This window comes from Nannobrachium achirus (genome assembly GCF_963921795.1).
Source record: "Nannobrachium achirus genome assembly, chromosome: 1".
NCBI lineage: Eukaryota > Metazoa > Chordata > Actinopteri > Myctophiformes > Myctophidae > Nannobrachium > Nannobrachium achirus.
This window is the reverse complement of record NC_137810.1, coordinates 49,699,439-49,726,719: the sequence shown is the minus strand read 5'-3', so window position 1 is coordinate 49,726,719 and position 27,281 is coordinate 49,699,439. Positions and strand designations below refer to the sequence as shown.

The 27,281-nt window shown below is 41.8% G+C and overlaps 3 protein-coding genes across 3 annotated transcripts in view; all 3 read left to right on the top strand.

Moving 5' to 3' along the window:
* The window catches only part of ralgps2 (Ral GEF with PH domain and SH3 binding motif 2), a gene marked incomplete at both ends in the record, with an annotated part of 92,085 nt that extends 91,601 nt beyond the window's left edge, over positions 1 to 484 (top strand). Inside the window, 1 exon segment of the mRNA XM_080722712.1 lies at positions 455 to 484. Coding sequence (XP_080578838.1) covers positions 455 to 484 — 30 coding nt within the window.
* Positions 1 to 27,281, top strand: part of LOC308292628 (E3 ubiquitin-protein ligase RNF170) — a 484,996-nt gene that overhangs the window by 453,110 nt on the left and 4,605 nt on the right. The window lies entirely within an intron of this gene.
* fam20b (FAM20B glycosaminoglycan xylosylkinase) overlaps positions 7,490 to 27,281 on the top strand; it is a 31,714-nt gene continuing 11,922 nt past the window's right edge. The window contains exons 1-8 of the mRNA XM_080735007.1: positions 7,490 to 7,634; positions 10,451 to 10,694; positions 11,278 to 11,435; positions 12,257 to 12,504; positions 13,675 to 13,761; positions 16,505 to 16,614; positions 18,364 to 18,535; positions 24,621 to 24,812. Coding sequence (XP_080591133.1) covers positions 11,307 to 11,435; positions 12,257 to 12,504; positions 13,675 to 13,761; positions 16,505 to 16,614; positions 18,364 to 18,535; positions 24,621 to 24,812 — 938 coding nt within the window. The 5' untranslated portion in view covers positions 7,490 to 7,634; positions 10,451 to 10,694; positions 11,278 to 11,306. The remainder of the gene's footprint in view (positions 7,635 to 10,450; positions 10,695 to 11,277; positions 11,436 to 12,256; positions 12,505 to 13,674; positions 13,762 to 16,504; positions 16,615 to 18,363; positions 18,536 to 24,620; positions 24,813 to 27,281) is intronic.

Below are 27,281 nucleotides of genomic sequence, written 5' to 3'. Positions count from 1 at the left end.
ATTAAGCATGAGGCGAACGTTGTAAAAATAGCCGATCTACATGCTCGCGGCATTGTGAGCATGTAGATGGCTATTTTCACAATATTTATCTGCGGAACCGAGTCACATTAAATGTAATACTTACAATTCCAAGTGCTTGTCAGGGTGGGGGTCCCCAGTTCAAATATGTTTATTTTGGGGGTCACAGCCTAAAAATGTTTGAGAACCCCTGTTATAGAGCATTAACAAATTATTCCACCAGGAGCATTGACAACTCATTCTTATGACTTCCTATCTAGTCAAGCTTTATAAACTATATATTTTATAGAAAACAATAAAAAAAAATAAGCGAATATTCGACTTTGTGAACAACGTCAAATAGTGACTTTGATATTTGAATATTCAAATATTTGGTGAATGCCCTAACGGGAGCAGTGTACAATAAAGTATAAACAAAGCATAAATCTTCCAATAGGTGCCAGCCAATCTGATGTCATTCGAGTGATTGCCCGGGCGAAGAGTGTAAGCATGACTTGAGCGGCGGGACAGAGGGATGAGGTAAAAACGGAGGAGGGGAAGAGGATGCGGAGGAAGTTGAGGATTGACTCGGTAATGGGAGCTTTCACTGCCATGAGCCCTGATCCACTGATTCCCGAGCCCCAGCCTCACGTACCACCACTGCCTTAACCAGAGGATCGTGTGTATGTGTGTGTCTGTGCGTTGAGAGAGTTGGTGCGCGCGCGTGTGTGTGTGTATGTGTGTCTTTGTGTGGAAGTAACTCATTTTGGCTGCATTGACTACTGAACACAGATGTGCGCCACTGCTCCGTTATCATGTGGGCTCTCGGTCACGCTCCCTCTGTGTGTTCGGCTCCAGTGGTGCCATTTGACTTCTCTTCTCCTCTCTCTCGCGGACTGTCCTTCAGGGCTGGATGGACATGAATAAATCATCTGCTTTAGTTTTTGTTTAGTTTTCCTTTTTTTCCCCCCAAAGAGGAGGACCCATTTTTACTGGCAACTTCAATGTGCTCCAATGGAAGATTTTCCCCTTTCAAATAGGCTGGGCAACCCACATATACTCGTCACCACACGCACGCACGCACGCACGCACGCACACACACACACACACACACACACACACACACACACACACTCTTACACTGGACTAACCTGATGAACTATGGAGGGTTTGAACCTAAACGTTTTACTTTATTAACGACTCGAATCACGTGTTGACCACAGACCTTGTTGGTCTCTTCGTACACAAGTTGACTTGGGATCACAGAATTGCCATCCATTTTACACACACACACACACACACACACACACACACACACACACACACACACACACACACACACACGCCTGTCTGATTGCAGCATTTAAAAAAATAAGGGCTCTGATTCTCAAACCGATCCCAGCAGAAAGGACTCCCCACACTCCCTGAATGTGTCTAGTTTTTATTACAGAACTACTACCCCCGTGTCATACTGTATACTCACTATGTGTACTGTACGTATGTATGTGTGTGTGTATAGCTGGGATAAAAATCAACCACACTGCAGATCTGTTTCGATTCCAGGAGTCTTCAGTTCCAACACATGGGTACGATAATCCCAGAGACTAAGCTAAGTATTTCCCGCCATTCTACATAGAAAGAAACCTTAATTCCTTTTTTTTTTTTTTTTGTAAAAGTATATATCGTTTTTGTGTTCTCCAGACTATTGTCTTCTCTCACCAGACTTGTCTTCTCTAAGCCAAGGGTTGGTCACCCTTGAGTTAGATAGGGGAGGCACAGGACCCTGACACACGCACGCATGCACGCACGCACGCACACACGCACACACACACACACACACACACACACACACACTCGCGCGCGCGCGCGCACACGAAACACTAAAGACTTGCAAGCTGTGAAAGAATCCAAGGGAGAGAGCAATGAGAACCTGGGATACATGATTTTATCACTGCTTCCTTTTTGTTGCTTTAATACAGTAGGGGGCTGGAGCGGGCCTGCTTTACAAGTGAAGACGAGAGGGAGCGTATGTGTGTGTGCATGAGACACACAGTTCACTCCGCTGCAGAGACTCGAAGCTATCTGGAGCCATTCAGAATCCATTTGGAATCTTATTCGTCATTGTTTTTTTGTTTTTTTTGCATTGTTCCCTTTCTTGTCTCTTTTTCTTTTGGAGGGACGGGGAGGGATTTGCAGTATTATGATGGTGTTGTTGTTGTAGGTGACTTGCACATGTCTAGGTTGTTTTAAATGTCTGTTACACTTGTATGTTACATTTATTATTTTTTTGTCCGTTTTTTCTTTGTCTCCCTTTTTGGAGCGCTTGTTTTGTACCTTTTATTAGATTTGATTTAGTCCCCCCCCTTTCTATAGTGAGTACTGCAGAACTGACCTATCATTACAGTATCCGTCTTTAAGTCCCTTTGTACCCAAATTGGATTAGTTTCCTCGGTTATAATCGGTGCCAACTTGCCAAGTGATAAGTGGTATTGCTGGCCCCCTTCATTCCTTCAGTTTGACGGGAGTCTGTTAAGGGCAAAGTGCAAGGCTGCCATGGAATCAGGCACTGGGTTTATTCATGGAAAAGGAGCTATTTGGCTTGTTTAACTGGGAAAACTCTGTGTTCACAGTTTCCAGTGTGTATTACATCTGTTTTGGTGCGCCACAAATGCACTATTCTCGTTTATTTTTGTTGGGAGAGCAAGTGTTAAAAATTATCCAGATGAACAAATTATTTCTGTTTTTTAATCAACGTTATTCGGTATTTGTAAATTTTCCTTTTTTAATTTTGATTTTATTTAATTTTTCAGTTGTTGCCAATCCCCTCATGTGTATAGGCCCTGTCACTACTACTGTTTGGTCTGGTGAAGGTGTTGATAACCACATCTCCTCCAGCCACTTTTCACTTTTATGGTAAGGCGTTTCACCAGGAGTGCGTAACGCGTGTGGACGAACGTGCTCTCCCTCACAGTTTTTTCTCACCCACCCGCAACCATGGCCAATCAGCTCTGTGCGTGACTGTTTGCTTGAACTGGAAACACGTGTGTTTCGGGTTCACAATTGCTGCCGAGCAAATCAAACGAAGCTGCGGGAAAATGAACTGGAACAGGAAATGGGTACGCCATCTTCTGGAAACGGGGACTACGGTTATGCACAGAGCTGATTGTGTCTGTTGAAATGCCTGGCCAAGCCAGAGACCCCCCTGTCTCTACTCTCTACTGTGGTAGACTTTACCTCTTGCCTGCCGGAGGCCCCATGAACAAATTACTTATTTGGAAAAAAGGACAAAGTTGCATTGCCTGCATCATGATGATGGTGGTGGTGGTGGGTTGTGTTTTCCATAATTTTCAGCCTCTCGTATTGGAAACAACCGTTTACATAGTATGTTTACACACTCCTTAGCGTAGTATCACAGACGCAAAACGCTGACATTACAGACGCAAAACGCTGACATTACCTGCTCTAGGTGCGGATAATTAATATGTTTCCACTCCATTAGTTGGCTCACTTTAGCTTGGTATTTAGTTCCTTGCTGATTGCTGAATACGTGGTGCCGAAAGATACCCACACTTTTAGCTGTCAACTCGGTATCAAAGTCACCACTAATGTGCTCCACCGATTTCTACTGGGCCTGAAGCCTAATTTATGCTATGACAAAACAAATTGATCGTCCACATTCAGCCCCCTCACACAGTCTACAGTAATATCTTATTGACACTGTCAGTGAGTGTGAGGCATGCATCAATGCCTTCTTGGATGGAACACTCCTGCAGACGTTGTGCAGGTCAGGGCTGCACCTTGGCCAACACCTTGTGGATAGAGTCTGCCAGACATTCACATAAATGGGAGGTCAGGGGGTAGTTACTGTACTGTACTCCATGCACATGATCAGTCCTTTGCAGAGCAGCTTTTCTATTGAAGAAACGGTAGTGGATTAACCTGTGGAGGAATGAGTGAATGAATGAATGAGGAAGCCAAAGATGAATGGGGTGTGTGAGGTGGGTGGATAGATACAGTACGTTGCCTCTATTTTTTTACATAGTAATTAAATCCAGATAGTCTGTTCCCCCAAAGATGCCATTGATGCAGTGGGGAACTGGCTAGCTAATCATCTGTATGGTTGCCAGCTCACGCAAGGTGCTATTAGCTGGCTTCTTTTGTACTGAAGTATGACGAGTGTAAAAAGAGGGGGAACTTGTCGGCATATAGAACTGTACCCATTGTGTGTGGTGTGGTGTGGTGGTGGGGGTGGGGGGGGGTCGGTTCACTGGGATTTGGGAGAGCTCTTTTTTTTTCTCCAGTATTTTAGAGACGTAGAGGCGCACCAGTATGAAATGCCAAATTCCCAAAGCTGTAGACAAATGAATTGTATGGATTCAGAGAAGAGTACAATCTGATGTTTTTAACCACGAATGTTCCGTTCAACATTAATACTGTTGAGTACAGCATGAGGGTATACTGTAATGTGGTCATTTTGTTCGGCTAGTGGCGCGGTCGTACGACAAAGTAAGAATTGCGCTTTAGACAGAGGAAACATGTTGTTTCCAAGTCCCAGAATGCGTTGAGGACAAACGGGTTGCCAATGAAATGAGGAGTATATGGTTAGATGATTACCATGCAGTCAGTAACCGTGTGGCCAATTTCCAGTTCAACAATGAGATTAGAGAAGGCCATTAACCTGCTGTCCTTTCCAGTGCAGTCAGTCAAGACTGCCAGCTTGGCACCACTTAATTAAGCACCACAATAATCATTATTAGACTATCACAAAATACCTTGGGTTGGCTCCAGAGAGGGTGACTGATTCATTCTCTCAAATCCAAAGGCAGCAGCCAGTGGTGTTCTTGTCTAGAAGTATTAACTGCATCCTCTCGTCTCATGCGAGCCCCTCTGTCCCTCGACTTCTCTTTTACGTTGATTTGAAATGACAATGAAAAGTGGGAAAAGACAGTTGCAATGACAGTGACTCAGACTCGCGTCAGATCATTGTGAGTGATCCCCAAGATTCTAGCACGGCACACCACACTAGACTTGTGGTGGAACTTCGAAGTTCTCTGCTTTGAATACTGTTTAACAACCTTTATCTTAAAAGAAATACCCCAATCGTCCCAAAGAGCTTTTCTTTCTGAGTTTTTACCATTGTACCTGAATTGAATGTGTGTTTTTTTTTTTTTTTTTTTTTTTTCTGTCACAACATATGAAACAATTAATTCAGCCATGTTGGCTCTGTATTGGAGTGGTCTAATTTCTCATGCTTATCAGTATCACTCCATAACATCTTCATACGAAGAATTAACTGCATTTCAGAAGCTTCCTTAAATGCAGAGTTTTCATCATTTAGCGTGGTAGTGAATTTCAGCTGCCTTTACAATAAGGCAATTAAATGTCACCCCCAGAGGAATTTAATAATTATTGGACGAAGAAGGTGGTTAGCTGCACTTTCCTTGGTTTGGTAGCAATAGAAATTTGTAAACCCCCTCCAACGGATGATGGATTTACTTCTGTATTAGGAAACATACACTCAACATCTTGAATTGTTTTCCTGTTCTTTTTAATTTTAAACAAATGTTTAACCGCTCGGATGAAGTGAATGGACTGGGTTTCAATCAGAGGTGGTGTTAAGTTGAAGTTATACTCCTTAGCACAGTGGTTCTCAACCTGAGGGTCGGGACCCCCTGGGGGGTCCCCAAATTATTTTGAGGGGTCCCCAGATGATTAACTTAATGTGCAACATTGTTTTCTCACTCAACAAACAAACCAACATAAAGTTTAAGTGTATAGAGGGTATGTCACATTTCTACGGTGACAATTTAATACCTCTAAAATGACAAATTAAACATTGGCCAAATTGTCAAATATTAGAGGCAGAAATTGTGAAAATAGCCGATCTACATGCTCACAACGCCTCGCGTTGCGAGGCGTTGTGAGCATGTAGATCTGCTATTTTCACAATAGAACTGTGTTAAATGTAATACCTCAACTCTTAGTGCTCGTCAGGGTGAGGGTCCCCAGTTGAAATATGATTATTTGGGGGTCGCGGCCTGAAAAGGTTTGAGAACCACTGCCTTAGCACAGACGGCGTTGATCAACTGAAAGGTTATTTTCAGCAAGCTATAGTATGAGGAGTATAACTTGAGCTTGGGCATCATTATGCAACGTGTTCAGACAAGTGGAACCAGCATGAATGTACAGGTTTTTTTTTTTTTTTTTTTAGTTCTACACTCTCTGCTTTGAGAGAGGTTGTTTGTGAATCATCAAGGATGTCAGCCGGCTTTGTTCATGTCACATGAAGAAGGTGAGATGTAGATAATGCTATACCTTTTAGTCTCTACCCTGTGTGTATCTGCGTGTGTGCGTGCGTGCGTGCCTGTCTATCCCTTCTGTCATGACCTGGGCTTAGGGCTAGCGCTATGACCTCTTACCTGAGTGACGCGCTCCCCGGCCAATAAGACTCGAACCAATAAACACTCTGCCCTTTTTTTACGCCACCCATTCGTATCTTGCTTATTTTCATGTTGAATGTACATTTGAGTTGTGTATGCTTGATTATCTGGGCTATGGAGGACAGATGCTGAGTGGGATAGCTGTGTGTGCAAGAAGGGTGTTATTACTGATTGTGTCACCCAGAGCTGTGTCACTTAAAAGTACTAACAAAAAATGTTTGCCAACAATTCATATCACTGAAATAAAATTTGAACTTTCAAACGCCTTTTCAGACTGCTCAAGTCCCTCTTTCAGCCACTTTAAATGTTCAGACTGTTCCAAGTGCCCCTTTCAGTCACTTTAAAAAAGTAGGGGATAATGAAGGAGTACTGCTGCTTGGATGTAATGAGCTGTGGTGTAAAGTAACCCAAGTACATTTACTCAAGTAATGTACCGGTACTTAAGAGATTTTGAAGTGTTTGTACTTGACTTGAGTATTTCCAATTTCCAATACTTTTACTTCTACTCCACTACATCTCGGATCCAAATATTGTACTTTTACTCCACTACATTTATTTGAAAACTTTAGTTACTAGGTAGTTACTTTGTAGATTTTGATTATTACTAAATCATAGCTCAAAATGCGTTGTGGCACGTGAGCTTGTAGATCTGCAATTTTCAAAAGATTTTGTACATTTGAAATGTTGTGAAATGGAACATTCCGCATAATGAGTGAGTAGTACATTTTGATGCCAATACTTTTGTACTTTTTTTACACAAGTACATTTTGAATACCAGACTTGTAACAGTACTTTACATTGCAGTATTGATACTTGTATTTAACTAAAACATTTGAGTACTTTTTCCAACACTGTAGAGAATATAATGCAGGAGTACTGCTGCTCGGGGTTTAATAAGTATTATTACCCCCCATCACATATGATACAATAGCGCCACCTAATGACCAAACCAAAACATTACTGGAAGTAGAGTGATTCGGGGGAGTGGACCATACTAGCGCCAGGCCAAGGAGGAAGGAATCCAAGGAAAGGGTTTGAGGAAAGGGATCCAACCAAGGGGATGGAGAGACATGACGAGCCTCGCTGGTTATTGACCGGAGACAGAAAAATCATAACTTTTTAAAAAACATATACATAATATATTTGGATCGTCCATTTCTTCGCCGGAGAATCGCCCCTGTCTGGCCCCGTTAAAAGGTACGTTCAAGCCCAGCTAATGTAACATGACAAACGGCGTAGCTTTAGCTCCGCTACGGCAAGGTGTACATGCACAGCTCACACACACAGACAGAGGTCTGCCTGGCTGGCTGTATGCTAAGCTAACTGGCTAAAGTAACCCCACTATTAGATGCAATGCAGCAATACCAATGATCAAATATAAAATAATGCTGAAACTGTCCAGCAGCAGCTGCATAAAGCCAACCAACACAACATGCCATTTGAAGAGATGTATGTTTATGTGTGTCTCGTGTGTGTTTTTAAGCGGTCTGTCTGCGCCGGCCAATTTAAGCCGACAGGGTAACTAACGACCAAAAAAACGATAGGAGGTATTTTTTGACGTGTTGTTGAAAACGCCTGTCATGAAAGAACGATTGTGCAAAAAGAGTCAGTCGGTTTGCCTGCGTGGCCAGCACAGCAGCAGCCCTATGTGTGTGTGTGTGTGTGTTAGGCTTATAGTCCCTAGTACGACGGTGTCGCTTGCCACAGATCTACATAAGCTGACACGTACCTTATAGTTTTGATCAGTCATTTTTCGGCAAGCGACACTACGGTGGCTTGAAGTCACTCACTTTCAACCCACTATAGCTGGTGTTAACTTAGTCAGCCAACAACAGTTGCAAGTGAAATTGCCATATTTTGCTACTGTTGTACAACAGGGCTCTACACAACAACACTGATAATTACCATGATACAACTCTGTACTAACTGGGGGAGCATGAATGAATATACACTGATCATGGCACACAACAACCAGGAAGCAACGCTGATGTGATGATGGCACTCAAACAGCAACACAACATAATATGTTGGTTGATATTATAGGTCTATATATCAACCATACACTACTGTCTGGCACACAACTGAACTGACTGTCTGAGGCAAGTCAACTGAAGTTCAGTGTTATGTAATGTGTAATGTTAAACGAGTCTGTTCATGCAGGAAGCAAGTTGTTTAGACTGAGACTTCCTGGTCATCATCTATGATTCTATAATATGATAAATGTCCTGGCCTGGTCCTAATTCAGTGCTTCTCAACCTGTGGGGAGTGAGTGAAGTGACAATTTAAGGACTTTACATAGCGGTCCAGGCACCTACGCTCCAAAGTAGCCTGACAGCGTGTCGCGGGTTCGAGTCCATTATTGTCAGCCTACTATCCTATCGATAAAGGCATAAAATATACATATTTATAAATAGATAAACAATTGAAAATAGCCACCTAGCCGGAGCTTGTAGATATGCTATTTTCACAATATTTATCTGTGGAACTGAGTCAAACTAAAATGTATTCCCCAATTCCTATTTCCTACAAGTGTTTATTGGGGTGGGGATCCCCAGTTCAAATACATGATTATTTTGGGGGGGTCGCAGCTTGAAAAGGTTGAGAACCACTGTAACTACCACCTGCAGTGGTTCTCAAATGTAGGTTCCAGGGGCTTCTGATCATGATAGTTGATGTTTATTATTATACCATATAATGTAGTACAAGTAAATTAATTAAAGAGACGATAAAAGATGAATGTCTATTTTGATTGTTTGCTGTTATCTATTCTAGACGGCAGGGTGGGAATTTCAGGGAGGCCATGAAGTCCATGGCTGTTGTTGCCCCTCAGTTTGGCCTTGTGCCCCTCCAAAAAATGGCATGACCTGATAGTGGCCTTAATGCCCCAGCCCAGCGGACTGTACTACTTTCTCCTCTGTCTCTGTCTTGTCAGTATGTAGACACCAGTGTCTTTCTTCTAACATAGACACCAGTGTCTTGTTGAGTCCCCATTTTTTTTAAACCAATCCAGTATCTTTGATTTGTGCAGGGCTGAGCATCAGATTGTAAATACCAATGTATTTATTTCACAGCAGATATTCTACATATTACATTTAACCCTCAAATTCAATTAATTATTTCAAAGGACTAAAATCTTGTTTTATTTGATGGCCTTCCTTCCTGCCTGACATTTGGCCTTTGTGCCCTCAAAAAATGGACATCCCCTAAGGCCAAGTGGCGTTGCCCCTAAAATGATGAAATTCCAGGCTTGCTAGACGGTAAAGAAATTCTGGAAAATCTGGACCTTGACAAACCATGTTGGAATAATAAATCATGCCTAACATTAACATTTTTTATCAGATTGGGTTCCCAGAGATGATGGCTAGATCACTGACTGTTCAAATCTAAAGGACATGTCTGGGATCTGGTTCCCTGAAACTGCAGCAGACAGGGTCGATAGACAAGACCAGACAGACAGACCTACAAGAATTTCAGAGCCTGCAATGCTGCCCAGAGAGGGTAGAGCTGTATTGTAAGTGCATGTGACAACAATAAAAACCTCAAGCATGCTGGAAGAATCTTTATTTTTAATTGGAAAGCTGGAATTTCAGAGGCACACACTCTACAACACTGCCTTTCCACACTGTCATACTGTTGGCATGCTGATCCAATATCACCCAGGGTAACGTTTTAACTGTCCCATTTTTGTGGCGTACTGTAGATTTAGAACAGGTTATTAGGAGGAAGTGCCACTGAATGTACTGTAGACTTAGTTGCAGATACACAAACCCTGCATAACGCAACACCACGGTTAGTGGTTACATATGCCGAGGGAGGCTTCTGTTTGCTGCAGTACTGGGTCATAGCCCTCCCTAAGGGCACAACAGGCAAGAGGGGCAGCAGATCAATCGGCATTTTCCCTTGCATATTACTGACGTCTTTTATCTCTCTCTCACTTGCTCTCTCTCATCTTCTCTTTCTCCCCCGCTAACCTTTTTCCTCCCACTTGCCCTCTTTTTCTCTCCTTTCCCCAGGTGGGTGCTCTGCCGCTCTGCTGTTCTCTCTCTCTCTCTCTCTGTGTTCTGGCCACAGCACCGACGAGGGGCAGAGCGGGAGGAGGAGCTCGGGGCTCAATTTGTCAGAGGTGCGCGTCTGGCAGGAGCGCAGACGAGGGCGGGCGGGAAGGTCGTGGAGGCCATGCACCTGGGGTGAGGAGGAGGAGGACGGCTCGCTGCTGCTGCGGTGGAGACACTCATTGCAGGAGGGGCGAGGGGTCAGGTAGGGATGGGACCATTATGATCAGTTCATATCGCCATTATTGTGACCAAAGATATCGCGATTTAGGATATTATCGCGATAATCAAAATATCCCCAACATCCATTATCCGGCGGAACATTTGGCAAAAAATGGCAGATCTACAAGCTCACAACACATCACGTTGCGATGCGTTGTGAGCTTGTAGATCGACTATTTTTGGGCAAAGGGATTTGGTAGAGAGTGAAAAAAAGACATCTAGTACAGATGTGCCATTTAGTGTGCTGTTTTGCTTTTCAAATTTTTATGGCGAACAGAGCTTATTTTTGCAGAAACTAGCAAAAACAGCTGATCTACAATCTAAATGTTCTGAAAGTCTTGCCAATGGCAGGACTTGTGAAGTTTTAAAATGGCACACCTCTATGTATATTATAAGTACGTTTTACCAATAGAGGGTTTATATGGAACTGGATATGCAGCTCGGGCAAATAAAGGGTGAATTGACCCCAGTGCATGACGGAGGACGATTTCACGATAAATTTAATCTCCACGATACGATTATCGCAAGTGTTTTTTATCACGATGGCTTATCGTCCCATCCCTTAGGGTCAGGGCTGGTTTCTGCAGAGGCAGAGATGAAGCTCAAGCAGCGCGTGGTGGTGCTGTGCGCCGTGCTGCTCCTGCTGGGCCTGGCCAAGATCTTCCTGCTGGACGGAGGGGAGGGGTCCACCGCCAGCCGCAGAGACCTGCGGGCCTTCCGCAAGGTCAGTGCTTTAATACTGGTGGTGTCCTCTCTCTGTCTGGTTGTTGGTTGCTCTACCGGGCATATCGCTGTACCGGAGGAACGCCCGGTTTCTTTCTACACCAGTGAAGCCTAGAGTCTATTTTGTTTTTAAATTCAAACTGTTTGCATACATTTTTTCGAACGAAAATAGTTTTGTGTGTGAGCACAGACTAACAATTTCCGGTTGCTCTGATAACCAGAACCAGTCCCCCAGCACTACACTGACACTATGTCCATGAATTGAATAGCTAGGACTTCCAACGTAAAAAAGACAGTAAAACGTCTTTTTTGGAATGTTCCTTTTAGGCAGGGTGTTTAACTGTACATGTACTGTACTACATTTCTATTGTATTGACTATACTTGTACTTAAAGGAGCTATAGTCAACTTTTTCTTGAAAAACGGATGCTAAAATAAAAATAATGTTTCGAAAATATTTTATAAAAAAATAAGCTTCATATATGTGTTTCAATAAAAAAATGACCACAAAAAGCGGAAAAATAATGATAACATAATCATTTTGGTCCTTTGTTTACATTTACAGGGTCCGAAAAATGTAAACAAAGGGCCAAAATGATTATTTTATCTTTATTTTTCCGCTTTTTGTGGTCATTTTTTAATTGAAACACATATATGAAGCTTATTTTTTTATAAAATATTTTCGAAACATTATTTTTATTTTAGCATCCGTTTTTCAAGAAAAAGTTGACTATAGCTCCTTTAATTAATCAATCAATCAATGTATCGGTGCATGCACCCAAGTCTCCCGCCTCAAATCCCATTACCTGATGTGTGTTTCCAGATGGAAGCTGGTCTCACGCTGTCCCGTGGCGCTCGTCTCACCCACACGCTCCAGTCTCCCTGGGAGATCGCCAGCCAGTGGGTGGGGCCACGAGAGGTCTACCCGGAGGAGACCCCAGAGCTGGCCGCTGTGCTCACCGCCCTGAGCACTGCCAGGATAGAGCGAGCAGACGTGGGCTACAAGGGAACCCAGCTGAAAGCTCTGGTAGTGCTGGACAGTGGACAGAAGGTGGTCTTCAAGCCCAAGAGGTCAGCTGTGGAATTGTAGCGTTAAACAAGAAAGATGCAAGTCACACATGCAAATTCATTTCCCCATTCAAGTCAATGGGGAAATTTAATGCGCCAAGAAATTAATGGCCATATATGGAGATCTCTGTGTCAGTCCTTGTCCCTTTTATGCCCATACATGGAGATCGCTGATGTCATCAATATTCAAATCTTGGAATGCCCGTATATGGACATACTGTGTCAGTCTCATGTGGTCTATGATGTCAGACATCTATGATGTCAGTCATCTCAATATTTGGGAATAGCTTAATTTTTCATTAAAGTCAATAGAGAAAATGTATTCCACAAATAGATTTATATAAATTAAACTATAACGTATCTCTTAGCAAAATGCAAGGAATCGATTCCCGGTGATGCCGGCCCAAGTGCGTGCCACCAAAACGTTTATCTAGGAGAGGATGGGACAAGTACTATAGTCTGGTTTCCCTGCAGGGGCAACCACACTAAAGACTGTTGCATGTGTACAGACATCACATGCACGCACGCACTCACACAGATATGTAGCTGCTGTGAATGTGAATTCATATTCAAAGAATGAAGTGACTTTGGCTTCAATATCACTAGGTCAGATATTGGAATTATATGCTGTAATTTATATTTTACAATTTAGCCATTTAGATGACACTCCACACCAATGCAATTCCTTGCAACTCCTTGCAACATCCCCAAATGGCAGTTGCAAGAAGTTGCATTGGTATTGGTATTGGTGCATTGCATATTTCTAAAGTGACAATTTAAGGACCTTTTAAGGACCTCTGAAATGACAAATTAAACCTTGGCCAAATTGTCAAATATTAGAGGCAGAAATTGTGATAATAGCCGATCTACGCTGCGATGCGTTGTGAGCATGTAGATCTGCTATTTCCACAATAGAACCGTGTTTTACAAAATGTAATGCCTCAACTCTCAGTGCTCATCAAGGTGGGGTTTAAGCGGTTTTGTTGCACTTTGCACATACATACATATAAATAAACAAAAAATATGTACTTTGAAACCATAGAAACTATAGCATGCCAGGTGACTGTTATACTGTTATTAAAGACATTCATGCACTGACTAAACGCATACAGTACATACTTAAACTAGAGATCAGTGTAATATTGTAGCTGTCCCCCTTTTTCTGTCCGCCAGGTATAGCAGGGATTATGTGGTGGAAGGGGAGCCGTTTGCAGGTTATGACAGACACAATGCTGAGGTGGCTGCTTTTCACCTGGACAGGTAGGGTGTCCTCTTCATCTGCTCAATACCCGTCTCTTCTTATGCATGATGTGGCTCGTTATTGAATTATTCATAATGATACTTTAAGCTAGGGGTGCCCTGGCCAATTTAGAACTGAGGCCTATTCTAAAAATGCCATCTAAATCCTGAATTTAAAAAAGAGATTGTTGCTATATACTGTATAGCAACTGTATAGCAACAACAAACACAAAAGGGGGTTCCCGTCTTGAAAGGTGAAAACCCCAAAAGGTGTTCCTGTCTTGAGAGGTAAAAACCCCAAAAGGGGTTCCCTTCTTCAAAGGTAAAAACCCTATCCTAATAAATTGCGCTAGAGCAGTGATTCCCAACCTGTTGGCACCAAATAATTGGCAAAAAAACGAAGATCTTTTTATTATAATATAGCATTAATATGATATAAATCTATGAAAAAGAAAAAGACAAAAAGAAAACATGGTATTTTCTTTTTCCTTTTTCTTTAAAGCCTTTAGTATACTAAACTTTAAGTATACTAAGTACATTGGGTCAGTTGATCCAAGCTGGATCACAGTTAATTGATTGATGATCATTAAACTAAAGTTGCTCTCAGAGTGCACACAGCCCACCCATCTGACCTCTTCAGTGGTTGGCCGTGAATGCTTTCAAGGTGTTCAAGTGGGCCCTGGTCCAGGAAAGGGTGGGAACAGCTGCCCTACAATTTACAATTTAGGCATTTAGCAGACGCTTTTAATCCAAAGCGATTTACAATAAGCAGGTAATACATCAATATAATAAGCAAGATAATATGCCCTAGAAGTGCACTAAGCCTGCGTAATAGGGCTGTTAGATCAGTGGTTCTGAAAGTGGTGTCGAGGGACCCCCAGGGGGTCCCCAGCAAAATACAGCATCGCAATCATTTTAACCACTTTATAGATTTAGACTTTGGCATTTTTGAAAAAAAAATTAATACGTTTGAATTTCTTTTTAGATCTCCTCTTGTAGGGGTTCCTGGCACAAAACATTTTCAGATGGGGGTCTGTGGCCAAATATATATCAATTTGAGCGTCCTTGACAGAAAAAAATATCTGAGAAGCACTGTCATCTGTGTAAAATGATGGTTTGCTATTCAAACACTGTTCAAAAAAAGAAGAAAAAAGGTCAACGTTGTGAAAATTAACATTCGAATATGTTGCTGTATTATATATATCTTTAACCCTTTGAACTTATGTTGTTCTAAACTAAAACCAATTCTTGCATTTTAACACCTCTGTTGAAAACGGAAGTCACTGCAGTGCTTATATTACTTGGCATAATGCTATTACTCTCAGATCCTATATTGCATCACCTGCTATGAGCGTGTTATCTGCAGCGTGAGAGGCGTGTGCGAATTCAGCAGAAGTGCAAAGTTCAAGGGTGATTTTTATTGTCACACCTTTAACATACATTACAGATGGTTGTAACATTGTAGGCAATGAAATTCTAGTGCTTCTTAAACGGCATGGATAACAATCAAAATATAAATAAAAAGAACCGGCACATCTTGACCATATGATACGGTCTGTCGACGTCAGACAGATACGGTCCGTATCTGTCTGTCTGTCTGTATGTATGTATGGGTAACGCTTGCGGGTAACTGGTCCGATATACATCACTGGTCAGATGGCCAAGACATGGCGTGAGGTCGCTTTTCGCCCTTAGGTGTCTTACTGGTAGTAGTATATTAGATTTTAGGGCTGCAACTATCAATTTGTTTTTCGTGATTATTCTATCAATTACGTTTTGGATTCATCAAAAAACAGAAAGTATGTTTCTTTCTTTTTTTTTTTTTATCAATGAATTGACATAATAATAAAAAAAATCTGATCGATCTTTTTATAATTAACTAAATCGATCAGTGTGATTAATTGTTACATCCCTAATGGACTTAGGGATGACACTCAATTTATGCTGCTGTATTTAAAGATGTTCAAACAACATACTGTAGGATATATTTTCTATGTATTGTGTGTGTGCACTGGGTAGTGTGTAAGTGAACATTTTCTGGAGATATCTCTGGAACGCAAGCCTATAAATAATTACTGATAAGTGATAATCAGAGACGCGCAGAGTTAAATAATGGACTGTGCTTCCCATAAAGCTGAAGTCACAAGCAACTGAAAAGGTTTAGTTTCTTCAGAAGCCCTTGAACTAAACAATGATGGCAGGCTTCTATTTAATCTGGTAAAAACATGACTAGTAAAATAATGAATACCTTCAGAAACAAATCAAAATTCAGAAATGAAACTGCATATTTTGTATTATGATGATGACAGGCGTTTCGGCTATCCTGCCTTCGTCAGTGTACCTTCAGTAGGTCTGTCACGATTATGACATTTTACATGACGATTAATTGTCACTCAAATAATTGCGATTAACGATTTAATTGTGTTTTTGTCGTTGACAATTATATTTCTGTTTGGCTTTTAGGCTTTGAAGTTGCACATGGCAGATATGACACATAACCTAAATATACAAAGAAATTACAACTTTATACTTAAAAAAGAACATTGATAGTGGAAATAGCCGACCTACAAGCCCCCAACGCCATCGCGTTGTGAGCTATTTTTGACTTTAGAAAAAATATGTGAAACATTTTCTACATGGAAACGATTGTGAAAGATAATCGCAATTATGTCTAATAATGGCGACTAGACGATTATGTAATAATTGTGACAGCCCTAACCTTCAGAAACAAACCATTTGTTTGTGTGTTCTGCTTGTGCTACAGGATCCTGGGGTTCAGGAGAGCTCCTCTGGTGGTGGGGAGGTACGTCAACCTGCGCACCGAGATCAAACCTGTGGCCACTGATCAGCTGTTGAGCACCTTTCTTATGCAGGGTTAGTATCTCTGGCTCGCTTTCTGGTCTTCTCTCTCTTTTGATTTCCTGCTCTCTCTCTCTCTCTCTGTTTCTCTGCTTCCTGTCATAGCCACTTTGCTCCCATTTTCGCTCTCTCTTAGATTAGAAAATAATGTTTCGCTTAATTCAAACCATGGTATTGCATTTTTTATTTTTGTCCACACCGTTGACGAAGCTTTCACTGCCTGCAATGTTGGCCCAGCTGTATTGTGCATGTGAAAGTAAAAAGCTGGAGCCATTTGTCTTCTACTCACTCACATTTTTAGTCTCGCCCTGCTTACCTTCTCATTCTGCACGAAAGATGACGCTAAAATGGCGTTGTACAACCAGTTTTACAACCATGTCCTGTTTGCTGACTGTGGGCAATTCCTACACTCACTCGTAAAGCATAAACATTGAAATCATGGAGACAGTCACTGTGTTTTAACTCACAGAGTATGTGACTTTTAGAGACCACTTGCCTAATAGGGCTACAAGTGAGTTTAAATGTGCAGTAAGTGATATGTTCACGTTAAAACAAGACGTTAAATATCTCTATATTCCAAGCAATCATTGTATTTGAGTGTTCAGTAACAGGCGTCTGGCATCTCTTCAGCTCTTTAGTAAACAGAAAATACATTTTTCAGTTCAAGATACCATTTTATCCAATCAGGGGAGAGAATTCATACAGGAAACGAAAAGAAATGAGCAGACAAATTTGGAACTGGTACACTATAAACTTGAAGCTGATAAATGGGTACTCTCTCCTAATTGGATGAAATTGGCAAAACACCTAAAAAAATGTTATTTTTATATTAAAGAGATGGGGAGGGGATACCAAACACTGTACCAATGATTACTATCAGATTATAGAGCCGTCACCTTTTTATCACATATATTTTTTTTAATCCAAAACCTGGCTCTTAACCTACTGTAGCTTTCTATTTTAGGCATGAAAATAGGTCTACAAACCACAACGTGTGGCAAGGTGCTGTGTCATGAGCTTGTAGTTGGTCTTATTTCCGCTATGCATCGTACGACATACGTAAATTAGGTTAGGGCTTAAGTGGTTAAGTATGAGCGTGTTGTTTCTAGGTACGCTCATTCGTATGTACATACCTATCAGAGGTGTAAAGTAACTAAGTACATTTACTTAAGTACTGTACTTAAGTACATTTTGAGGTATTTGTACTTGAGTATTTCTATTTTCCAATTTTCCAATACTTTTATTTTACTACGAAACACTAAGAAACAAATTGACCCTTTTAACTGTGATTATAATACAATATAAATTTGTATTACAACTATCCTAAATTATAATACACTATAATGGATTATAACTGTGATTATAATACACTATAAATTATTATAATATATTACTATGATAATTATAATACACTATAATAGATTATAGCAGTGATTATAACACAATAGAATCTATTATCATGTATTACAACTGATGTGTATTACAGTGATGATCAGTCATTATGAAGTGTTTGGCCCTGTTTGGCCAAGCTCAGGCCTACTCTAGATTGGATACTTTTTAGTACCACGTTTAGTACCACTTTCACACCACTCTACCCAGGTCCTTGTAGTGGAAAACCTGGCACAAGTGGGCAGTGTGGTGTGGAGTGGTGTGGTGTGGTGTTGGGCCAGTGGAAAAGGGGCTTACTAGTTACTTAGCTTTTTTGATACACTCGGACTGAAAGACCTGCAAAAAACACTCTCCCGTCCGTCTCTGTGTGTCCAGGCAACAACACGTGTTTCTACGGGAAGTGTTACTACTGCAGAGACACGGAGCCGGCGTGTGCGGAGGGAGAGATCATGGAGGGCTCGCTGACGCTGTGGCTGCCCGACGTCTGGCCCCTGCAGAAGCACCGGCACCCCTGGGGACGCACGTACCGAGAGGGCAAGCTGGCCAGGTGGGTGGAGACGCACATACAGAGAGGGCAAGCTGGCCAGGTGGGTGGGTGGTCTGTCATGTCAAGGACCCCCAAATTGATATATATTTGGCTGAGGACCCATGTTTTCTTTTCGTTCCGTATCAAATTTGGACATGCATACGGATACTCCATAGTATGACGGCGTCGCAAGCAAAACATCTACAAGCTAACAACGCATGGTGAGCCGTCGTTAGCTTCTAGAAGTCATGTAGGAAAAATACTATGTTACACAGGTGAGTCGGGGCTCAGCTGTGTGTGTTGTATTGATTGTCTGGACCAGTGGTTCCCAAACCTTTCAGGTCGAGACCCAAACGAGAGATTACACGTTTGCCTGGGATCCAATTTAGTGAAAATAGCAGATCTACAAGCGCACAACGAGCTTGTAGATCAGCTAATTTCACTTAATTATTATTATTTCATTCATAAAATTCTTTACATTTAAATGTAGGAGTGACCCATAAAGATTGGTCCGTGACCCATAAATGGGTCCTGACTCCTGACAGTGGTCTGGAGTGAACTATAGTGTGTCCAGATCATTCATTCACATCGTTTTATCAGACTCCATGCCAATAGTGTGTGATTCAATATACGGTATGTCAAAAGCCATCGACTAACAAGACCGGCAACACAATGGTTTCGATAAAACGCTTTACCGTGCATTTAAGTGACATTTAAGAACATTAGTCTTTGACTGCTGAGGGGTGGCTCTGACGCTGTGTCCACATCGACTTTCCAAACAGATAAGCTAAATAGATGTCTAACAGATAAGCTAAAATAGATGTCTAACAGATAAGCTAAATAGATGTCTAACAGATAAGCTAAATAGATGTCTAACAGATAAGCTAAATAGATGTCTAACAGATAAGCTAAATAGATGTCTAACAGATAAGCTAAATAGATGTCTAACAGATAAGCTAAATAGATGTCTAACAGATAAGCTAAATAGATGTCTAACAGATAAGCTAAATAGATGTCTAACAGATAAGCTAAATAGATGTCTAACAGATAAGCTAAATAGATGTCTAACAGATAAGCTAAATAGATGTCTAACAGATAAGCTAAATAGATGTCTAACAGATAAGCTAAATAGATGTCTGCGCTGTCGTCATTTCCTCCTCTTTCATCCCTGATAAAACACAAAACACTCAAGGCTTTTGTCCCCATGAGATTTGAGTATGTTTAAATTACACCCACTGTGTTTGCAAATGGAGAGAGAGGCTCCGTAGCTGGGGTGGGGAAAACGTTCTTTCAACACACTGAATTCTGTTCATTCTCAGATAAGACCACACAATGTATAATTTCTACCCCAAAACGGTAATTAGTTCATTAAAACGTTGGCTTGCTAGTTCACAACTATTTGTGTCCAGCGGGCCAGCGGCCTGTGTTTTCCTCGAAAATTCCAGGAATTACAGGGTGTGTCTACTGAGCATGTGCAGTTGGCAGGAGGCTTTTATTTTCAGCCAATCCCTCTGTGAGTCCCGTCATGCTCTAAAGGAGTAGTTCATGGAGATTTTTGTTTTGCCAATAATTTGATGACCGGAGGAGTCTTCAGTAGGTCTCCATTGAGTCTGAACTACTGCTTTAAATCATTAAAAAATCATTCCAGTGCCAAAGAAAAGAGTAAAATCACTGGTCTAAAATGACTGGAGGGCCGCCTGTAGCGCTCGAACCCATAGTGAGCACATGCTTTGAGAAACATGTCAGAGAGCTAATAAACAGCAAGCTGCTACTCGCACTCTACCCCCCACCTATCTGCTCGACCCCCCACCAACAGTATTTGCTCGCCCCCCCACCTATCTGCCTGCCACGCTGTGTCAGTGAAGCTCGCAGGATCATCAGAGACCTGAGCCATTACAACCCACAGACCGTGTCAGATGTTGCCCGGGATGTGGCTACGTAGCCCTAGAGTCCCTGGTAGCACTGCAGCAGCAGGTATGAATGAGCTAAAAGGGAAAAAGACAGGCTTGGGAAATGCTACCCCCTCTTCCCTCCTCACACCCCCTCCCCCCAATTCTCCATGTTGTCTGTATACAGTATATGTTGGGCATAATTATTGCGACCGAAGGTCGCATATACTCTGAAGAATCGTGTCGCTTGAGTGTCCGAAGCCTCGTGACCGTCCTTCCGAAGCCTCTGTGATGTCAGTGTGATGTCAGCGAGTTGTGACATCACTTCCTGTACAGGGCAGCTACACGAAATGTGGATAACACTATATATGGAGATAGTCCAGTCCATCATGTCATATGGGACTACCGTCATAGAAAGTAGCCATTGTTAGGCCGGAGTCAATGGCTGTCTGTCTGACTGCCAAGTCTGCCATTGACTTGCAGCGCATGAACGCCGCACTGGAGCGTGAAAACCAACAGGCCTGATGGAAAATGATACATGGCCGCAGGCTTTGTGACGTCCCACATCTTATGTGCTGGGCATACTACTAACCGACGCCAAGGACCTCCAGAGGCCATACAAAGAGTATCTAACCCGAGGCCCCTTACTAAGTAGCATACATTTACAACATACCTTCTCCAAAAACATCAATATTGAACTCCATATGTATATGGATACATACATGTATTTTTATTAATAAAGGATAAAATAAAATAAAAATGCCATAGATGGGCATTCCCAAAAGCAAAATCCCTTTATGCCCATATATGGGGATTTCTGATGTCATCAATCTCTGGCCCTAACTAGCTCAAAAGCCTGCTTTACTCTGATTTACACCCTACCTTTCCAGATGATGACCTATTGGGTACACACTTATGTCCAAATATAGAAATCCCAAGGCATCAAACCTAAGCTTGGCTTTACTAATTAACATATGTTTCATGCCCATATATGGAGATCCCTGTCCCAATGTTATCAATATTAAGAACATATCTGGAAATGCCCATATTTGGTAATGTCCACATATGGGCATGTTTTGACATAACATAGTCAGGGAACTCCATGTATGGGCATAACATTGATTCTGTGAGTGTGCCATGATTCTGTGAGTGCTGAGCTCCTAGGGTTGATACCCTCACAAAAACATGAACAAACTCCCCCCAGAATGACAACAACTAGAATCGTCAGAGAAATGCTGTGGTTGGCCAGATTGTCAAGAATTGGCGCGACCTCGCCCTTTAGGGCGAGGTTGCATGTCACCCTGAGGTCGCATTCCACCCTTGGGTGTCTTACTAGTATATAGGCCCTAAATTTCTTTTTTTCCTTATCATCCTTCTGTCTTTTTTGTTTTATTTTATTTTAGAGCGGTGGTAGACCGCTCCTATACGTGGCTGTGCATGTGTCTGTAGCCTTTTTCCTCAGCGTTTTGCCATAGCAAAATGTGTGTACTGTACGTACTACGTAGCATCATGTTTGTCTAGTGATGTCATATGTTGTATGTCTGTAGCCTTTTTCCTCAGCGTTTTGCCATAGCAAAACGTGTGTGTGTAGCATAGCCTGTACATCCTAGCCTTTTGAAGACGTTATGCAAGCACGACCACCGCTCACTTCACATTGGGTGTGATTCTTTCTTTAATTTCGATTATTACTTATGCTGCTGCAATAAACGAAAAAACAGGTTTTACTCTACCTGTACACACGATATAACCGTGAAGACGCTGGAATGACAGCGTGTCCATTTCGACACTTCATTAAACAGTGATGCGATGCAAATGGAGACAACGGTGGTTATATTGTCCTCCGTGGAAACTCATACCAAGCCTTGTCAATCTGAAAACTGAGCGCAGGCAGTTAGAGCTGGCATAGCGTGGCATGCCGTGCTGACAATAAGAGCATTGGCTGAGTATCAATTACGTTGGATTCTCATGTGTGCTGCCTTCCTTCTCACATGGCTGGACTCTGAGGTCAGGGGCAAGAATAGGAGTGTTCTGTATCTGCAGTTCTGCATAGTGGTGGAAAAAGTACTCACATGTCTTACTTAAGTAAAAGTATCAATACTGCAATGTAGAAATACTCTACATTACAAGTTGACGTCCGGAATTCAAAATTCAAAAAAGTACAAATCTATTGGTATCAAAATGTACTCTATTATTTAGAATGAGTTTCCCATTTCAAGTTTTCAAACGTTTGCAAAATAGCAAAATAGCAGATCTTCAAGCTCACAATGTGTTGCATCGCGACACATTGTGAGCTTGTAGATCAGCTATTCAAATGGCCGAAATGTATAGAGCTGAAGTTGTTAATGTATGTTTTGTAATAATCAAGATCTACAAAGTAACTAGTAACTGAAGTTATCAAATAATTGTTGTGGAGTAAAAGTACAATATTTGGATTGGAGATTTAGTGGAGTAGAAGTAAAATTATTGGAAATTGGAATTACTCAAGTAAAGTACAAATAACTCAAAAGGGTTCTTATTTCCACATAACTCAAAGGTATATTAATGACAGACATAGTTCAATGTTGAAAATGGATGGTTCTCCCCTTTAAGTAAATGTACCTACTGTAGTTACTTTACACCACCGGTTCCAACTGCTATTCAATACTGTGAATGTGCAGACCTTTGTATTGCAATTAATTTGTACATAAAATAAGATACAATTACACAGCATTAGTCATTGCACTTGAATTGCTACAGTGTACATCTTATGAAAGGAATTAAGACTCCAGACACATGATATATGTGTCTGGACTCTTAACATGAGTATAGAGATGTGGGTGGGTACACCTTTAACTGTATATACATGAAAATAAATCATCCATTTAAGACTGATACACCTAACATTAATAAAAGCCCATATAAATACAGCATGTTATTAAAATAGAGATATAATTCATAGGATCCAGACACTTATTCTGTTTTTTTAAGTGACCGGGGCATTTGTCAGACTGGATTCACAGAAGATTTATGAAAACATTTGCGCAATACGTACTGTTGTATGACAAAGTATAAAGTAGGGCTTAAGTGGTGAATTAGTTCTCAAGGTTCTCAAGGTGCTTGCTTCTAATATAGCACAGTGCTGACATGTGCCTCTAGTAGTGATGAATGAACCACCCTGCTTAGTCCAGAGAACTTAACATACCGTACATTTTATCCTGTTGGAATACTGTACGCATCAAATATCCACTGTTTATGGCCACCACAACATTTATAAATATTCACTTCCAAATAAGCGGCCCATTATGGGGGAAATGCGGGTTCGTATTCTATAAACGCCTGTGGAGTTTCACTTTCGTAGCTAATGACTTGGCGTTTAAAATGAAAGGCTTTGCTCTGAAACTGAAGCCTGAAACTGAAGCTGATAACGAGACAACTTAGGAAACCACAAGTCAGTGGGAAATCATTTCCAGAAAGACATGACTTATACTTTTATTTGGACGCTCTTTCTGCGTTGTATCTTAAATAATGAGACACAAGCGGTGAACCCGGCTGATTTAGTTGACCCCAAGGCCTCTCCTCTAGCACCACCCTTAGGGCAAACTTTGTAATTGCACACATCTCAAAAAGATTGCTAGACTTGCAACTAAAGCATTGGTTCTCAAAGTGGGGTCTGGGGACCCCCAGGGGTCCTTGACGGAGTTCCAGGGGGTCCCCAGCTAAATGATAGTTGCGAACCAAATGGACTCAAATGGGTCTGTAACTCAGAGAGTGTACAAATGGAACCAAATGGACCCTAACTTGTACACTCTCATTAACATTGATTTTACAATATAAATTGGGATCTCAGAGATAGAAATACCTTTTTAAATGGGGGTCCGTAGTTAACTTGAAGAGAGAGAGGTAGTGGAGCACTCGGTCCATAGTATAATGCATGTCAAACTGGGGGGTCCTTGAAATTAAAATGGTTGGGAATCACAGCTAGAGCCGTACAAATCTTCTCTTATGGGGCTCCCTGGCATATCTTTTCAAATGGGGGGTCTGTGGGCTAACAAGTGTCAATTGGTCCTTGACATGAAAAGGTTTGAGAACCACTGAGCTAAAGCACGCTGCGACACGTTGTGAGCTTGTAGATCTGCTATTTTCGGCTCTAGGGTTAGAGCTAAAAATGTCATTCACCATCCTAAAATGTTCATGTCCTTTCCTCACAAGTATAGTAACGTGTGCATGTGTGTGTGCAGGTGGGAGTATGACGAGAGCTACTGTGAGGCGGTGAAGAAGATGCCTCCGTACGACGCGGGGCCCAGGCTGCTGGACGTCATCGACACGGCCATCTTTGATTACCTCATCGGGAACGCCGACCGCCATCACTACGAGAGCTTCCAGGACGACGGGGGAGCCAGCATGCTCATCCTCCTGGACAACGCCAAGAGGTCAATACACGGATGCACGCACGCACGCACGCACACACACACACGCACGCACGCACGCACGCACGCACGCACGCACGCACGCACGCACGCGCGCACGCACGCACGCACGCACACACATACACACACACACTCTTTATCTAAAATGTAATGCTGAAATTGTTTACATTATTTTATTGTCACTTCTAGTCAGTGGGGGAGGGCAATGAGCCGCCCTTAAGCCCTTTGCACACAGGCGCGTTTATCCGTGCGGATAAAACGGACAATTTCACTTTTTAAAAAGAAAACAATGATTCTCTACGACCTCATGCACACCGGATCCGAATTGGCCGTGCGACGAGTGGCTGCGGCCGTGTGTCTTATTCTCGATCGAACCCAGTTCGATTCGTGCGTCTTGTCGCATGCGGTAAAAAAACTCTTCACTCCTTTTATGACTCCTTTTGGGATCCGCAGCGCCGATTCCGCACAGCATTGCACACCAAATCCAATGCGTTTATTCATGCAGCAAACGAAAAAAACGCAACTGTCCTTTGTGCAAAGGGCTTTACCTGTCCACAACTAATTATAAATCAGGTGTCACTGTTACTTATTGCTCCATATTATATAAGTACGGCTACTACAAGTACAAGCACATAAGATAGATAGAATGTCTATTGTCACTGTATTCCAGACAACGAGATCGAGGTAGCAATCCAACATAAAAACATTCTCAATATAAAAACATACATTGAAAACATTGAGAGAGAGGACATGGTTGATGGACCATCCCTTTGCATTGAGGCTGAGGAGAACGGTGTTTCTCCTTTTCAGTGTTGTCTCATCTGTGTGGCTGCTTGCTTGTATTGCTGTCAGTGGTGGAAAAAGTACTTGAATTTCTTACTAGTAAATTAAGAATGGTTTGTGTATGTTTTATTACAATTTATTAGGGCTGTCAGTCGATTAAAACTTTTAATCCCATTAATCGCATGATTGTCCATAGTTAATCGCACGATTAATCGCAATTAATCACATATTTTGTATTTGTTCTAAATCTACCTTAAACAGATATTAATACTCATATCAACATGGGAGTAGACAAATAGCCTACTTGCTTTATGCAAATACAGCATATTTATTATTATTTGGAATAATAACAAATACTGTACATAATAGGCCTAACAAACATATAACAACTTGAGAAAATATCTGCTTCCATTAGGATAGATTAATAGTGAAAGGACCACCGCTCATCGAGGTGCTGCATGCCTGAAGAAGGTCTATGACCAAAAGCTTGCACTTTATTTAACTGAAAATAAAGAACATGATTTTGCACACTTTTGAGTGTGCGGAGGCTCCCTTAAATCTTTCATTAGGACAGATTTAAAATAAACTTGGCATTCAATCACTAAACCTCAGCATCCCTATTCTAAGGGGATATTCACCAAAAGTAGCAGATTTAAAAGCTCATTACAAGATGCTACAAGAGCTTGTAGATCGGCTATTTTTGGTGAAGAGAGTTAGTGTATAAATATAACTCAAGTACAGTGCAACTCAGGGGTGTTTTACAAAGCAAGCATGAGGCATTAGAGGGTCTGAATTGGTTTAACTAAAGTAATATTGATACATTCTAAATATTATCAAAGTATTCTGAGGCACCCTGGACTGGTGTTATTGGGCACCCTAGTTCACTATGAGAAACCCAGCTGTTATGATGTAGAGTGTACTAGAGACACTGATGGCTCGTTGATGTGTGGCACACAAGCCATAGTCAGCCAGACTTGCCGGATTTCCGCCGGATTTGGGCCATAACAGGGCCCAAACCTGTTTGCTATGTGGGTTCTCTGGCCGTTGTTGCAAGCATTTGGTGGTCACTGTTAGCGTGTTGGTGCGGGGGTCTGGGGAGGCAGGGAGCACTGTATAATAAAGGACGTTGTAGGCTACTATGTGCTCGTGAACAAGTTGGAGCGCTCCTGTTCTTGGGAGCGTGTGTGTGTGGGGCTCGCGCTGTCTGCAGATGTGCTGTTTCAACGCTTCGGTATTTGATGCGCGCAATGCCGTCAGCGGTGATATTGTGGTTGTCTGCTGCAAAAATCTCTGCCGTTTTGTCTGTCTCATACATAGAGTATAGAGTATAGAGTATGACTAGCTGAATCCAACTCATCACTAAACCATGGTTTTATGGGTGCCATTTTTACCCCAAGAAATGTTTTTCATGCAAAACAAATGTGTCCCAGCGCAGCTGACGGCTAGTCATTGATTTTCCGGCACCCATAAAACCATGGTTTAGTGATGAGTCATCACTTTTCACATTTTTGTGGGGGCCGTTTCTCGGAAAGGAATGTTCTTCGTGCAAAACAAATGCTTGCATTGGATTCAGAATCCCGATAAACCCCTAGTTTGACCCCTCACATGCTACTTAAAGCATATTTATTTTTTGTAATATTTTACTGTATAGTAAAGTCTATGAGAGCCCAACTTTGATTGGCTCCCACA